General features: G+C 40.8%; 1 protein-coding gene across 2 annotated transcripts in view; it reads right to left on the bottom strand.

The window, feature by feature from the left end:
• The window catches only part of ALK (ALK receptor tyrosine kinase), a 745837-nt gene that overhangs the window by 218411 nt on the left and 512737 nt on the right, over positions 1–14689 (bottom strand). For both annotated transcript variants that reach the window (XM_048511093.1, XM_048511181.1), the window contains exon 5: positions 10140–10267. In XM_048511093.1, coding sequence (XP_048367050.1) covers positions 10140–10267 — 128 coding nt within the window. The remainder of the gene's footprint in view (positions 1–10139; positions 10268–14689) is intronic.

Genomic DNA, 14689 nt, shown 5'->3' with positions numbered 1-14689 from the left:
ATTTATCATTCTGCAGTGCCATTTTGTAATGACCCTCTTTTCTGATGTAATTGAACTGTTCCGAACATAATGTACCAATTTTCATCTGATCACCTCATTTCTCTGTCTATGCATCTGTTCTTTCATTTAATCACTTTTACACACTGATTGATTACTTTTGTGTTTAATCATTTTGTTTAATTAACTGACTGATCAACTGTTTATGTGGTCCTCCATCTATTCAGTCAGCTGCCCATTTATTTACTAACGCTTTTCCAGACTTGATTATTTGATTAGCCCCTTAGTTTAATTTACTCTATTAATAAATGTAATTCTTGCCCTGCCTAAATCCTCCTAACTTGTCAACCTCATTGCACATTTAACTGCTCCACAATTACTTGATTTCTATAGCTCATTTTTATTTCCCCTCCTTTCCTCTCTCATCTAGTGTTGCTGTTTTATTTCTCACTCATGCTCAATTCTCCAAACACCTTAGATTTAATATTCTCTCATTCTATCTGGCTGTTTTCTTTCCAATGCCGTGCTGCATCCATTTATTGTTCCGTATCTAGAAAGCTGTATAAATATACATGCTTTGGAGCCATAATAATTTTTTGCTACTTGAATTATTTTCTACCATTTTCATAGTTTGCTTTGGTTTTTATATATTTGATGACTTCCTCTGTATATATATGCAAACATACTTCAATGTATCATTTTTGTCAGGGTCTGTGTAATAAGTGATGGAGAACTGCCACACTTCTGGGAAAGAACTCTGTAACAGTAGGAAACCAATTAAAGCAGTTGTGAAAAGACAATAAACTCTGTCTGCTTGGCCTTAGAAATCTGGCTTCTGGTTTTGGCTTCTGGGTCATTTTCAGGCCCATCATTGAGTTTTCTATTTTGATTTCGCCAAAGCTAAAATAAAACAAAACAGAAATATTTCCAAAAGTGAGATCTGAGGGTTTCAAAAGTCTGAGTTATTCTAAGATTATATTTAGGGGAATGTCCTTTACAAATCTACCTTGTATCTCAAAACAATGTGAAAAATGGGGTGGAAATAAGCATACGCTAAATAAATAATACAACCTTAATGACAATGGAGTGATCAGATAAGGTGAATATTCTCATATCCAGATGCCAGATGCTTCTAGTAAGTAAAATACTTCTAGTAAGTAAAATAACCCCACCACAGAACAGAGATAAGTATAGCAACACAGATAGATTATAAAACCAAAAATGCACAATTCCTACTGCTCACTCCATCCATGAGAATGCTCCTGTAATGCTTTACTATCTCTAAGAAAGACTTGCAAATGATGATGTTATTGTATTATCGAAGGCTTTCACAGCCGGAAACACTGGGGTGCTGTGTGGTTTCCGGGCTGTATGGCCGTGTTCTAGCAGCATTCTCTCCTGACGTTACCTCTGCATCTGTGGCGAGGTGGGGTGGAGCCAGAAAGAGACCCTGCTTCTGTTGTTCCTATTATATTGATGCAAGCATTTAGAACGGCAGAGGGGGAAGCAGCATGAGGAAGTGGTGAGGGGTGAGACTAGGCAGGCTGTCTGGAAACAGAAGGTCCGGGACAAAGCTCACTGGTAACTATGCCCACTCTGGCTGTGACGCAAACTTGGATTTGTGCTAGAAGTTGTCTCGCTTGCCATGGGGAAACTAAAGAGTGAAAGCAGGCCTTGAGAAAATACGTCCATACAAGAAATCTTGTGCCAACACACATTTGCCCCCATTGCACAGCAGATGCCTTGCGTGTAATCAGCCTACGGCTTTTTCTGCACAGCAAAAATAAAACATCTTACAGATGTTATGAAAAGAACTGTTTTTGCCTTTTTTGCCCACAAGTGAGGAAAAATAAAGTGTTGCCAGCAAAACCAGTTCTTTTTCCCACCATTTTCTGCCACTACAGAGCTCATCTACGCTGGCCGCCATTTGCTGAATTGTTCCCATGGATGTTTCCTTGGCTTGCATTGCAACCACCTGCTATTTCAGAATTTAAAGTACATAAATAAACTTAGTTTCACCTGGCAATTCCACAAATGAGACATTTTTCTATAGCAAGCAGAATGCCCTAGTGAAATCTTTCAGGATAGGCAAAAAACAGATTTCCTCTTTGTAAATGTAATGGTAGCATAACAAGCAATATGCAGTTCTATCAATCCCAGCACAATATCAGGGTGTGATGAAACTAACAATTCTGTGTACAACTGTGTACAACTGGTCACAAACATACCATGTATCACTTAAAATTTAAATTTGAACTAGACATTATTTTAGAATATTGCAGTCTTGTTTAATACTAGGTTACGTTTTGGTCTACAGTTTATTTAAAGCTCACAATCTTTTCAGCATAAAATATTTAAAAATGAAACTAGACTGTAATCCACTTGCAAACTGCTTTTCTACATAGAGCATTCTTATTAAGTTGGAGCAATACTTGGGGCTCAGAATAACCTCTTGCAGCGTGAGGTATTGCTGCTCTACAATTTCAGTAAATCCAAGCAGTTAAAACACCAGAAAAACTAAATGGCTCCAATTAACAGCAATAAAAATAAATTTGGTGCCAAGAAAGAAGATAAGGGAGTTCATCTCCTTACACTGAATCAACAGCTCTTCTATTAGAATATACTTTAATTTAAGGAAAAGGACAAAATTAAAACATGTAGTGATTTAAGGAGGGGAAGAAGGGACCCTTTATGGCTCTGATCATCCTTGATTTCCACTGAGGTAAAGCAGGTTAGGAAAAGCACCCATTTCTCTTGGGAAGCTTTTAGTATCTTGTGGCTCTAAGATTTCTATAGGTCATTAATATTCTGGGTGGTTTTTTTTAAAGTAGTTCACTTAATCTGCACAGGTGTGAAATAGTATGAACACTATTTCCCTTTTAAAAATGGATAATGTGTGGGAGAAGACCAAGCTGGATTAACATTGATTTAGAAATGGAAAACTTTAGAGAGATAACTAAATTAGACTTGGACTGTAATGCAACATATTTTAACTGACTTTTGATAATGCTGAATTCATATGCATTTGCATTTATATGGAAGATGAATCAATAATCACATATAGATGAAAGGGAAGCACATCTTCTGAAGTTGTTTACATAGCTGTATCCTCTTTATAGAGTTTTGGTGTAAAGTTTTCATAGTCATGATGAGTGAAAAGCATACACCATGTCTTTCCACTGGGATTTTGCTTTGGGACGGTGGGTAGTGTGGTCAAACTTTCATCCCTTATTTCAACGATGCAGGGAGCAGGAATCAATGCTCAGCAAGGATGTCCTTATGTGGTATACAGGCAGAACAGAGAACACTCAAAGCTAAACGAGGCACTGGAAGGTTATGGATTCTGATGAAACAAACAAGTTCTCTCCTGCTCCCTGTTTGCACTGCAGTAGATCAGAATGTTAACTGGCCTCTGAATTTCAAATGTATAGTTAATCGATACACAGCCCCATTCCACAGATCCATTTTTTTTCCTGTTGGGCAGGAGAGAGTGGCTTAAATAATTTTTAATTGCAGTGACATCCTATGCATGACAACTAGGACCATACAGGGAGAAATACAGGGCAAGGGTCCATGGATGCTTGACGGGTATGGAAGGGGGCTTTTAGTTGCTCCACGAACCCCATTGTTGCACTTGGCGTGATGTGAAAATCTTCTGGCCGAGCAGCCTTGATAGCCTCTGGTGGACTAATTGAGCGGGCTTCGCCTGCTTGGAGAGGCTTTGAAAGCCAAGTGCCAATTAACAGGATTACTGCTGAGTGATTTCACATGTTAACTTTATAAAACAACACTAAAACATGCTCTTCTAGTTGCCTGAAATCCTAAAGCTAATTACTTCTCAGTCCTGCTGAGTGTGAGAGAGGATGCGTCTTTCAGATGTTCCATACCACCAAATGAGACAAGCACTGGGGCTCTTTTCTCCCATTCTTTTTTGTTAAATCCCCTGCTTAGCATGTTCAATTTACTGATGTTAAGGGAATAAAAAACAATTACTTGTCATTTGATTGTGCATATTACTAGGCACTTTAATTTAATTAAGCTTTTGGGGTGAAATAATTTAGTAAATTAATTACTCAACAAATGAAAGAAAGTATTAGAAAGAAAGTCATTAAATACCATTAATAAGTCAATACATTATTCAGGAAATGAACTCAGCTTTTATTGCTTGAAATTGCCATCAACTACTAAATACTGCTGCACCAATTACTGTGCTTGTGGAATGGACAAATTATTGGTCGACTGTTAATAATGTCAATTACAAATTACAATGGCAGAAAAATGGTTAGTAAACTTTTTGGTTTTGGTTCATCTATTAGTGGGTAGCTGATCACTCACAAAATGACTGGGGAGACAAAGAAATATAAAGGAAGTAAGGCAATGCCTTTTACTGGGTCAACATTTGTTGCTGAAAGAGAATGCAGGTTTACCCTTTTGTTGGTTTTTATAATATGATTTTATTATGTATATTTTTAATTTGTTAGTTGCCTTGGTGGCATTTATGAAGGTAGAAAAGCAGGATATAACTTTGAGTAATAAATAACAAATGTCACTGGACTTCTGACTTCCATGACAAAAACAACAACAAAGAAATAAGTCCAAGGAAAATGTGATAAAAAATAAAGATCAATTGTCTGCTTTTAGAATAGATCTCCAAAATATTAACGAGACATGCATAGTTTCTGTTTAATATTTCAGTGAATGACTAAAACTGGAAGAACTTTAATGAACAAAAAACCAGTCAATCTGACACTTGGAGAATCATGAACCCACAAGACACAAAATAGGACTGGGAAATGGTTTAGACCAGAGGTCTTCAAACTATGGCCCTCCAGATGTTCATGGACTACAATTCCCATCAGCCCCTGCCAGCACGGCCAAGTGGCAGGGCTCATGGGAATTGTAGTCTCTGAACATCTGGAGGGCCATAGTTTGAAGACCCCTGGTTTAGACAAACTGGAAGTCAAATCCCCAAAAAGGAAACTAATGCAAAGCTTCTCATTAGAAGAAGAAGAAGAAGAGTTTGGATTTATATCCCTCCTTTCTCTCCTGCAGGAGACTCAAAGGGGCTTACAATCTCCTTGCCCTTCCCCCCTCACAACAAACACCCTGTGAGGTAGGTGGGGCTGAGAGAGCTCTGAGAAGCTGTGACTAGCCCAAGGTCACCCAGCTGGCGTGTGTGGGAGTGAACAGGCTAATCTGAATTCCCCAGATAAGCCTCCACAGCTCAGGCGGCAAAGCTGGGAATCAAACCCGGTTCCTCCAGATTAGATACACGAGCTCTTAACCTCCTACGCCACTGCTGCTCATTAGTGGGCCAGGAAAAAAAATCCTAATTCCAAGTCAAGCCACAGATCAGATCTAATAATGGCAAGCTGAAATAGAGCCACAACCTGATTTTCAGATGAAGGTGGCCTGTGTTATTGAAGTACAACAGCATATTATTGGTGTAATAGCCAGCAGGGCACTGTGGTTAAGGTGTTGGACTAGGATCTGGAAGCCCCAGGTCCCCATTTGCACCATGGAAGCCTGCTGGCGACTTTGGACCAGTCACATAGCTGTATAAAAATAAATGAAGGATAAAATGGAAGAAAGGAGAATGATGTAAGTCACTTTGGGGAGAAAGGTGGGGTATAAAGTTAATTACTTTCTTAAATAATAAAGCTATGCCCTTTACAGGAACAATTTCTCCTCTTAAAAAATCACCACACCTTTCTGTGAATAGGGATATAAAGGAATGTTTGTTTGTTTATTAATTTAACAAATTCCAAGTGGGAGCTAGGGCTGAAAAGGCCCTGGCTCTGCTGAAAGCAGCCATATGTCCTTGGGATTGGGGATCACCAAGAGGTTGCTGTTGGAGGACCAAAGAGTCCTCCCTGGACGGTATGGGGAGTCGTGGTCCCAAAGGTACAACTGTCCTACACTTCTCAAGGCCTTAAAGGTTAATACCAGAACCTAGAAGGCCAATAATTCAACTGGTAACCACTTCAGCTGATAGAGTATAGGTCTTATATGCTCCCTCACCAAAGTCCTGGTGAGCACTCTCACTACTGCATTCTGGACCAATTGCAGTTTTTGGAGCAGTCTGAAGGGCAGGTCAGTGTAGAGTGAGTTACAGTAATCTAGCCTGGAGGTGACTGTCATATGGATCATTGCAGCAAGGTCTGAGTGGGACAGATGGGGGACTAGCTGTTTGGCCTGGTAAAGATGGAAGAAGCTGTGTGTGCAACCTGGGCCTCCATAGATAGGGAGAACTTCAGGATCACACCCAAGCTTTTGGTGGAGGAGGCAGGTGTTAAAGCCTCCTCATCCAAAATCAGCTGTTGGAACTCCTGCTTTGTTGCACCTCATCTCAGCCACAGGACCTCCATCTTCATTGGATTTAGTTTCAGCCTACTGTGATGCAACCATCCTGCCATGGCCTCCAGACTCTGAGTCAGAATCCCCGGGGTGGTAGCTGGCTGGCCTTCCATCAACAGAAGATGTTCCAGAATTATCCTCATTTTGGATTCATTTTATGACATTATCACAGCTGAATCTGACCATTTGCATGGAGTCATAGTGCCATTATATTTATTGCATGATTTTTGATTGGCTAGGACACCCGTGGCAGGGGAAGGGAAATGGAGCTGCAGATGAAAGGTTAAAGAACACCTGCAAGCAATAGCAAAGACAGAGCAGATAACTAATCAGAAACTTTCAGGCCTCCTGAAAGATTTGCCTTTTGTGCCTAAACTTTTCGCATAGAAAATTCAACAGAGCCCTGAAATCATGTGGCCAAGTTCTGTATCATCAGTATAATTTCAAAGCTGGGTCTCCATTCAAGAGCTTAACATGGGCTCTACCTTCTTTTTTGCTTGACTGTCACTGTTCCACTACTCAGCTGGTAAACTTTAAAATTACACACACTGGACTAAATTCAAAAGGTTATCTACCTTCCCTGGACTGTGCTGCTGGCAAATTGGCTTCCAGTTCTTTGTTGAACTATTTTACACAACACTAACTGGCATGCGTTCAGCATTCTTCTGCAAGGGCAAACAAAAGGAAACTTCTTCTCTTTCCATACTTCAAGCTTTCCTCTCTGAATTTCCAACTTGAGTCTAGCATATTGCCAGCAGCAACCACTATAGAAAATATTTCTCGCACATCACAGTTCCCACAGATGCAGGCTAGGCCTTTCTGCATGATTTGTTTACAACTAATCTTGCTGCCGAATGCTATTTTTTTTGTCCACATTCCACCTATTCCACATATTTTTTCTCTCTCTTTTGTTTTGGAAAAAATTTGCCTTCATTTTTCTTCCATTATTTTCCTGAGCAAAACAACTTATACCACAATGTTTTTTTATCCATTTCCGAGCCAGCTTCTTTTAAGTTTCATGTTGAAACTGCCTTTATTTCTCCTTTTCACCGAGCACCTGGCTCTTGTGTAGTCACCCAACCTCCCCTTCTGCCATTTTTTCCTCCCCCTCATCCAGTTTCAAAATGAATTTTTATTTTTTTTCTCTTTGTCATATCAAAGTAGCAATGTAATGTTGAGGTAAAGCAGGGGCAATTAAATCTGCTTTGTAAAATTCACCTAAAGCTTGTTAACAAGGGTTTCTTGTGGATCAGCTTTGTCAATTTCACATACAGCTTGTGATGTTCAAGCGAAGATACACTGTCCACAGTTAGGAGCACGTAAAATTGACAAGTGACTGCTGCAACTACAATTGTGCATTACTGCAGTTCTAATTTAGTTAAAAATGTGTTTTTGGGGTGGAGAGTTGGGGTGGGCTATGCATTTCTGCTCCTTCAGGTAATAGTGCTTGCTCCAGAAGGGGAGGGGGGTTGCCCTCCATTTTATGTGGGAAATTCTAAATGTTAGAAATGGATGCTTAGATATTTTTTTAAGTGCTGCCTCCATGTAATTGTACAGTAATGCTACAGGATCTGCACAAAAGTTTGACCACTGAGAAAATCTGTGATAAACAGCACATGTGGAAATGGCTCTAGTTACTCAAACACAGCTTTAGAGATTGTCAAGCCAACAGACACAGCAGCATGCTGTGCTGTGAGCATACTGATAGAAATGCACTCCATCTAATATTTTATTTGACTGGTATTTTTTATCTCAAACACAGAAATTCAATGAAGTAAGAAAAATCTCTTGTAAGTCTTGCAGCCCCATCTAAAGCCCCACTGCCCCCATAGATGCTTCCTGGCAGTGTGGGGAGACTTGCAAAGTGAAAAAACCTCACTGTCCCCCAAGAAGACCCCCTTGGGATTAGTAGACTTTTGGGGGCTTAAATCTGAGGCCCTGGCTGCTGGCATAAGGTGGCGAAAGGCTGGGAGAAATGCCAGTCCAGCACAGACTGCTTTGCATTTTGAACACAGTAGATGTCATGAGAGACAGCTTTCCCAAGTATGTAGGGAGCAAAGTGGCTAAATCATAAACCACTCTTCCTGACTTTTGTACTGAAAGAATGCTGAGACTTCACTTAGTGATATTCTACACATCCCTGAAAAAAAGTGATAGTCTTTATCTGAAGACCTTGGCCTTCCTTGGATATTCCATACACATTTTGTCTGAGAAGGAGCTTGGAAATTTGCTTCAGACTCCATGGAAACTGAAACACAAGGACAATTTAGGATCAGTGGAAATTCTCTGCTTATTTATTTATTTATACACCACCTTCATCCCCAGCAAGGTCCCAAAGTGACTTCCATTGTTCTTCCCTCAATTTTATCCTCACAGATAGAGTCAGTGTGAATGGTTATGAGTGTTGGATTAGAGTTTGAAAGATCCAGGATCAAATCCCCACTTGTCCCATTGAAGCTTGCTGGGAGATTCTGAACCAGTGATGCTCTCACAGCTTAACCCACCTTCCAACGTTGTTGTGAAGATAAAATGGAGGAGAAGAGAATGATGCAAGCCGCCTTGGTTCCTTATTTGGGAGAAAGGTGGGATGCAAATAAACAGAGGTGTACTGGGGAAAATGGCGCCTGGAAACATCCATTCTCCAGGTGCCCCTCTGCTATGCCTGGGGTGGGGCCCACCCCCACCATGCCCCCACTTCGAGCCCTGCCCCCTCCTGGGTGAGGGGCATTGCTTGGGGGAGCCGGCAGCCAGAAGGGGGCAAGGTTTGGGGGGTCCTCTATCTTCCTTGGCCCCGCCCATGTCAATGACGACATGGGTGGGGCTGAAGGCGCCAGAAGACGACTAGGCAGCAGGACTTCCTGCCATCTTCCTGGTCACATGGGGGGGCTGATTTTGTGCCCCCAGGTGACCAGTTCAGTGGCGCCTGAGGACAGAGGGTACCCCCTGTCTCTAGGCAAATATGCCACCACAAATAAAGTACATAAGTAAATTCTGTGAGAGGTATGTTTGAGAAAGTCTAATCGGTCCAAGGTCACCCAAGAAGCTTTCCTGGAAGAGTAGGAATTCAAACTTGGGTTCCCAGATCCTAGATTGACACTCTAACCACTCTGACCAACACAGCTCCAAAGGGCCTGTACAACAGGGCTTTCCACCAGGCATATGGTTGAGGCAGTGACGATGATAATAATAACAGCAGCAAGAACAAAACTGTTTTCAGTTTTGAGGCAAATTAGATTCTGAGGCAAATCTAATTCAATTGAATTTCACTGTAGGCAATATTTTTGAGACACAGTAGCTCCTCCTGAACTGAAGCCTAAAGTTTTCTTATGAATTTGTACAGCATCTGTCACAACAGTGAGCTGGTTGTATTAGCTAAGCTGCACTGTGGCAAAGCAAATAACAACCGCCCAGAGAAATAATATCATGACTCTCTCTGTATTTTCTTTTCAGAAACAAATGTTCAAAATAACATTTTTAACCCACCCACCCCCCCTTTCTGGCAATTAGAACAAAAGAACAGGCCATCCTGGTAAGAGTTTTTCCTTATTTAAGTATTTCCCAAAGTGGCACCATTTGCTCTCAGTTCTAATAGCTCTGTTAGGAACCACTGAAAAAGAAAACCTGGATCGGTGATTTGGGATTAAGACAAAGAAATTAAATGGGGGAAAGTGCCAAAATATTTCCACAGCCTTAAAATTTAACATACTGATGAATAAATTATTGCCAAATCCCATACCCCCCAAGCAACAGTACATATTAGAATGAAACAAAGTCAGTCCCTTTACCTGCGCTGCAGTTCTTTATAGCAAACGAATCAATGGCAGCTACACTTTGGTTCCCTCCAGCAATATATTCCAAGGAGATCCGAAATGGTTTTTCAAGGTGTCCAATTCTTTCCTGGAGAAGCACCCATCTGTTTTTATCACACAGTAAGAAGAAAAAACACAGGACAAGCACTGTAAGAAAAAAGGCTAGTTTACAAGAGGCACATTTCCAAAAGAAACTATTCAAAAACTGCCCCATCATACTAATTTTCTTGGCTTGTTTTCTAGGCGCGTACACACACACACACACACACACACACACACGCACGCACACACACACACACACACACACACACATTTTCTTGTAGGGTTAAGAGGAAAGATTTCCAGAAAGCTGACACATTAATAAAATTGACAGCCCCAGTTAATAGCACTTCTATCATTCTGTACAGGTACAGATCTGTATTTGCAAATCTCTTGCAGATGTCTTTCTGGGATTTGAAAGATGCACAACTACTTGTTCTATGAATGGAGCTGTGAAATTTGCAACACACAGGCATGTTTCAAATACTGCCCCCACCCCCCTAGTGAATTCATTTACAAAATCAGTTATTCAGATTCAAAGCAATAAGTTCCTCTCAAGGGGTTTTTGAGTAGTTGAAATTCCCAGCCTAATATCTCTAATGCATTTACTTCAGTCCAGTGAACTGCACTTCTTTCCCAACACTGTGACAAGCTTCGAAATTAAAATGGGCCATTTCTCCTTTTTAGTTTAGTTTTGATTTATTTTTTTAAACCCAAAATTAATGGGCCTAGATATCGAGGGGCAAGAACTAAGGTATGATAATGTATCCTTCATAGTTCAGTGAACAACAAAAAAGGTTGTCTATTAATTTCAATGAGATAACACATGAGTAAACACGGTATACAAATTACAACTAACAGATAGGTCACTTCAAATTGCTTCACGTCTCCATACAATGAATCTATGTAGCAATCCTCAGAAAATTTGCTTCATGTTACCACAATATTTTTGTAGGTTTGGGGGAATATTTCACAGAACAGGTTTGAATACGGTAATGGTGCACATCTGAATCATTTGATACCAGCTGCAATGTATTATGAAAGATTGGTTGGGGTGGTCAAAGTGCATTCATTTAATGTAACTTGATGATGTTCTACAGATAGTGGCACTTTCCTGCCAGTCTCACACAGAGAAGGGAAGGTTTACTTCCTTCATTTGCTTATATCCATGGAGGATGAGACTATGCCAAGGCAACTAGGTGACCTAGTGCCATTAATCTAGTCCAGGGGTAGGGAACCTGCGGCTCTCCAGATGTTCGGGAACTACAATTCCCATCAGCCTCTGTCAGCATGGCCAATTGGCCATGCTGGTAGGGGCTGATGGGAATTGTAGTTCCTGAACATCTGGAGAGCCGCAGGTTCCCTGCCCCTGATCTAGTCATAAACAAACATAGCCATGCTCATTTAAGATGGCTGTACTTTCACCTATATGATAGCACAGGACTAGCTAGTTGTTGCAAGAGCTCAATAGGAAAGTTCTGGTTTGAGGCCCAGATTGGCCACTGGGCAAGAATGTCTTCTCACTTTCTGCTGCATTCTTTGAGAGTGAACTGAAGTTCAGTTGTTATGACTTGTTCGATAATAAGTCACAATAGGCAGATACTGGCGATTTCCCCACGGTCAATTTATCGCGTGATAATCTTGTGAAAATTCATGGTTCAAGCAAGAACTCCCCACGGCTTAAGTGCTGAACACAGCTTCATCCCGGTTCTGGCACCCCCCCCCCCATCACGCTTTTTAAAATCTGCATTGAAGTGCACCTTTTTCCCCAATCATGCACTGAAGCTGGATCAATGGGGAGAAATAGGAGACAGATGTGGCTTATTTTTCCTGCCCTTCCAACCGTCCAGCCCATCAGAGTGCAGTGGGCTGTGCGCAGAGCGAGCACAGCCTCTTTTTTTTGTACCGGGCTGGGCATGGCTACAAAGAAACATAACTAGGAAGCTACGGTACAATGATTTTGATTAATTGTTTATGTGTGGCTATGTTCGAACGTTAAAATGAGAATAAGAATAACATAAATTTTCAATCAGGGACGGAGTAGTGTTCCTGCTCCAACACAATAGCCAATCTTTATGCCTAATAAAGGTTATTGGATTGGATTGGATTGGACAATAGCCAATCAGAGGTGGGGAGATTCTGCCTACACATCAACGTAGCAATGTAGCTGCCCAAAAAAAGTTTTTTTAAAAAAGTTCCCACCCCAATACAACACAACAGCCAATCAGGAAAAGGAAGAACAGACCCACCAAGCAGATCGCGTGTCCATAGGGAGTGTTACATTGTTTGGAACAGCGATAGACATCGAGGTCTTCACTAGACACATGCTGCAGTGGGAAGATGGAAACGGCGATAAAAGGTGCCGTTTCTTTTGAAACCGGGATGTATTCAGCTTAATTTCTCAGTGGGGATTCGACCTTAGTGTGGGTCACACGGGAAACATGGGGAATCGCTGAAGTCACTCAAAGACATCAGAGTGGTCAAGGGAGGCTTCTTACCTAAATCAACCTCTTGTGGCTTACTGGTCTGGGAGGGTAGAGAAGCTATCCCTTAGCTTTGAAGGACTCATTAAACTCTAAAGTATAGGGGTGCTGGTACTAACAGGACACTCTTAAAATGAAAAGGAATGGTGATGGTACTGATCAGAAACTTGAAGCTATGATGGAGCTACTCAAGCAAGGGGAGAAGTAGGAGAACTCACACCTCATCACTTCCTTGCTAGAAGGGATACCTGACTGTAGCAAGAAGCCTGCTTCAAATGGCAGCGTGTGGTGCAATCAGTCATGTTGAAGTAAAGATGCTGGTCATAGTTCAACCCAGACATTTGGGGGAAATGCAATGGTGGTAGCTTGTTGACCATTCCAGTTCTCTGGAGAAATCTTTGGAGTAACCTTTGCCTTGTTTTTCTCCTTCTATATTGAACCATTATTTCTGGCTATGATGCCACTGTGATAGTTTTGAAGGTCTAGGCCTCAACAGTGGCCAGAATCTGGTCATATTACTATGTTGGAATGTGAACACTGAAAAAAAAGTTTGGAGGTAGAAGTTCTGTAATGCTGTCTCCCCACCACCCAAACCTGTGAGCATGCCTGTTCACTGGGCTCCCTAATTTCTCTTCACAGATTCATCTGGGTCAAAAAGAAAATGGCACATAAGCAAATAAGATTTCTTGTTTAGCTAGTTGCAATTGGTCATATGAAAGCAAACAAAAGATCAGGTGCCTGAAAATGCCTGTTAGATACATTCTGAAAACAAATTTAACTGCAATTTAAAGCATGAACAAATCATTTTTGTGCTTTCTTTAGTTTCTTTCAGACAGCAGCCTTAGACATTTATAGAACAATGCACCAACTTCTCCAAGTGAGTTTAATAGGCTAGTGGCAAGATATTTATCATGACAACAGAATAATACAAATTACTAGTTCAAACTGAAGTCTTTCCATATTAGAATGAACCTTCTGTTCCCCATTCTATACATATTTCTTGGTGCTGCTACATAATCATTTGAAATAGTAAATCTGAACTTGATAACCTTTATCGCTCGAAAAGATTGCCTCAATTCTGCCTTCATGAAATAGGAAAATTAATTTGTACAAGAATACACAGATTATTCACACTAATTTATTAAAGTATTTGACTTGGACTCAGGGGGTTAGGTTCAAATGATCTCTCATTCTATTCTACTTTTTTGAGGAGAAAATGAGATAATTCCATGGACTCTCTTTTATGCTGCTTCAAGGAAGAGTTTGATATAAAGCAATTTTATTTTACTTGTGACTTCATTTATACCCCACCTTTTTCCTCATTGAGGATCCAAAGCAGGTTATATCATCCTCCTCTCTTCCATTTTATCCACACAACAAACCTGTCAGGGAGATTAAGCAGAGTGTGTATGACTTGCCCAAGGATGCCCAGCAAGCTTCCATGACTGAGTGGGGATTCAAATTTGAGGGGCACAGATATTTTTACTACACCACCCTGATTTTCAAATCACCTGAGTGACACATTATCATGACATTATGACAGGTAAATAATATAACGTTCATTACTAGATTCCACTCTTGATGCAGTGCAATCTCAAAATGGAATGCAATCTGTTCCTAGTGGTATGGAGAACCTGATGAGTTGGTGAGATCTGATGAAGTAGTCAAACTTCTTAGAAGTGCATGGTCCATTATGTGTAAACTCATTGGTCTTCATTGTTTTCGGAATCAAGAAGCTCTGGGTTGGTCAAATAGGCATGGCAGGTAAATACTTCTTTGACGGAGGGTTTCATTCCAATTGTCTTCAAAGAGGCAGTTATCGAACTCCTCTTGAAGAAGACATCCCTGGACCCCACTGATCTGAACAAATACTGCCCAATGGTCAACATTCAGTTTTTGAGCAAGATGCTGGCTATACAGCATCAAAAGGTCTTGGAAGAGACAGATTGTTTATACCTATTTCCATCCAAATTCAGGTCTGGGTTTGGGACAGGGATGGCCTTA

This window comes from Sphaerodactylus townsendi, linkage group LG01, assembly GCF_021028975.2.
Source record: "Sphaerodactylus townsendi isolate TG3544 linkage group LG01, MPM_Stown_v2.3, whole genome shotgun sequence".
Lineage (NCBI taxonomy): Eukaryota > Metazoa > Chordata > Lepidosauria > Squamata > Sphaerodactylidae > Sphaerodactylus > Sphaerodactylus townsendi.
Note: the sequence above shows the minus strand (reverse complement) of the source record. Positions and strands in the feature narration are given on the sequence as shown.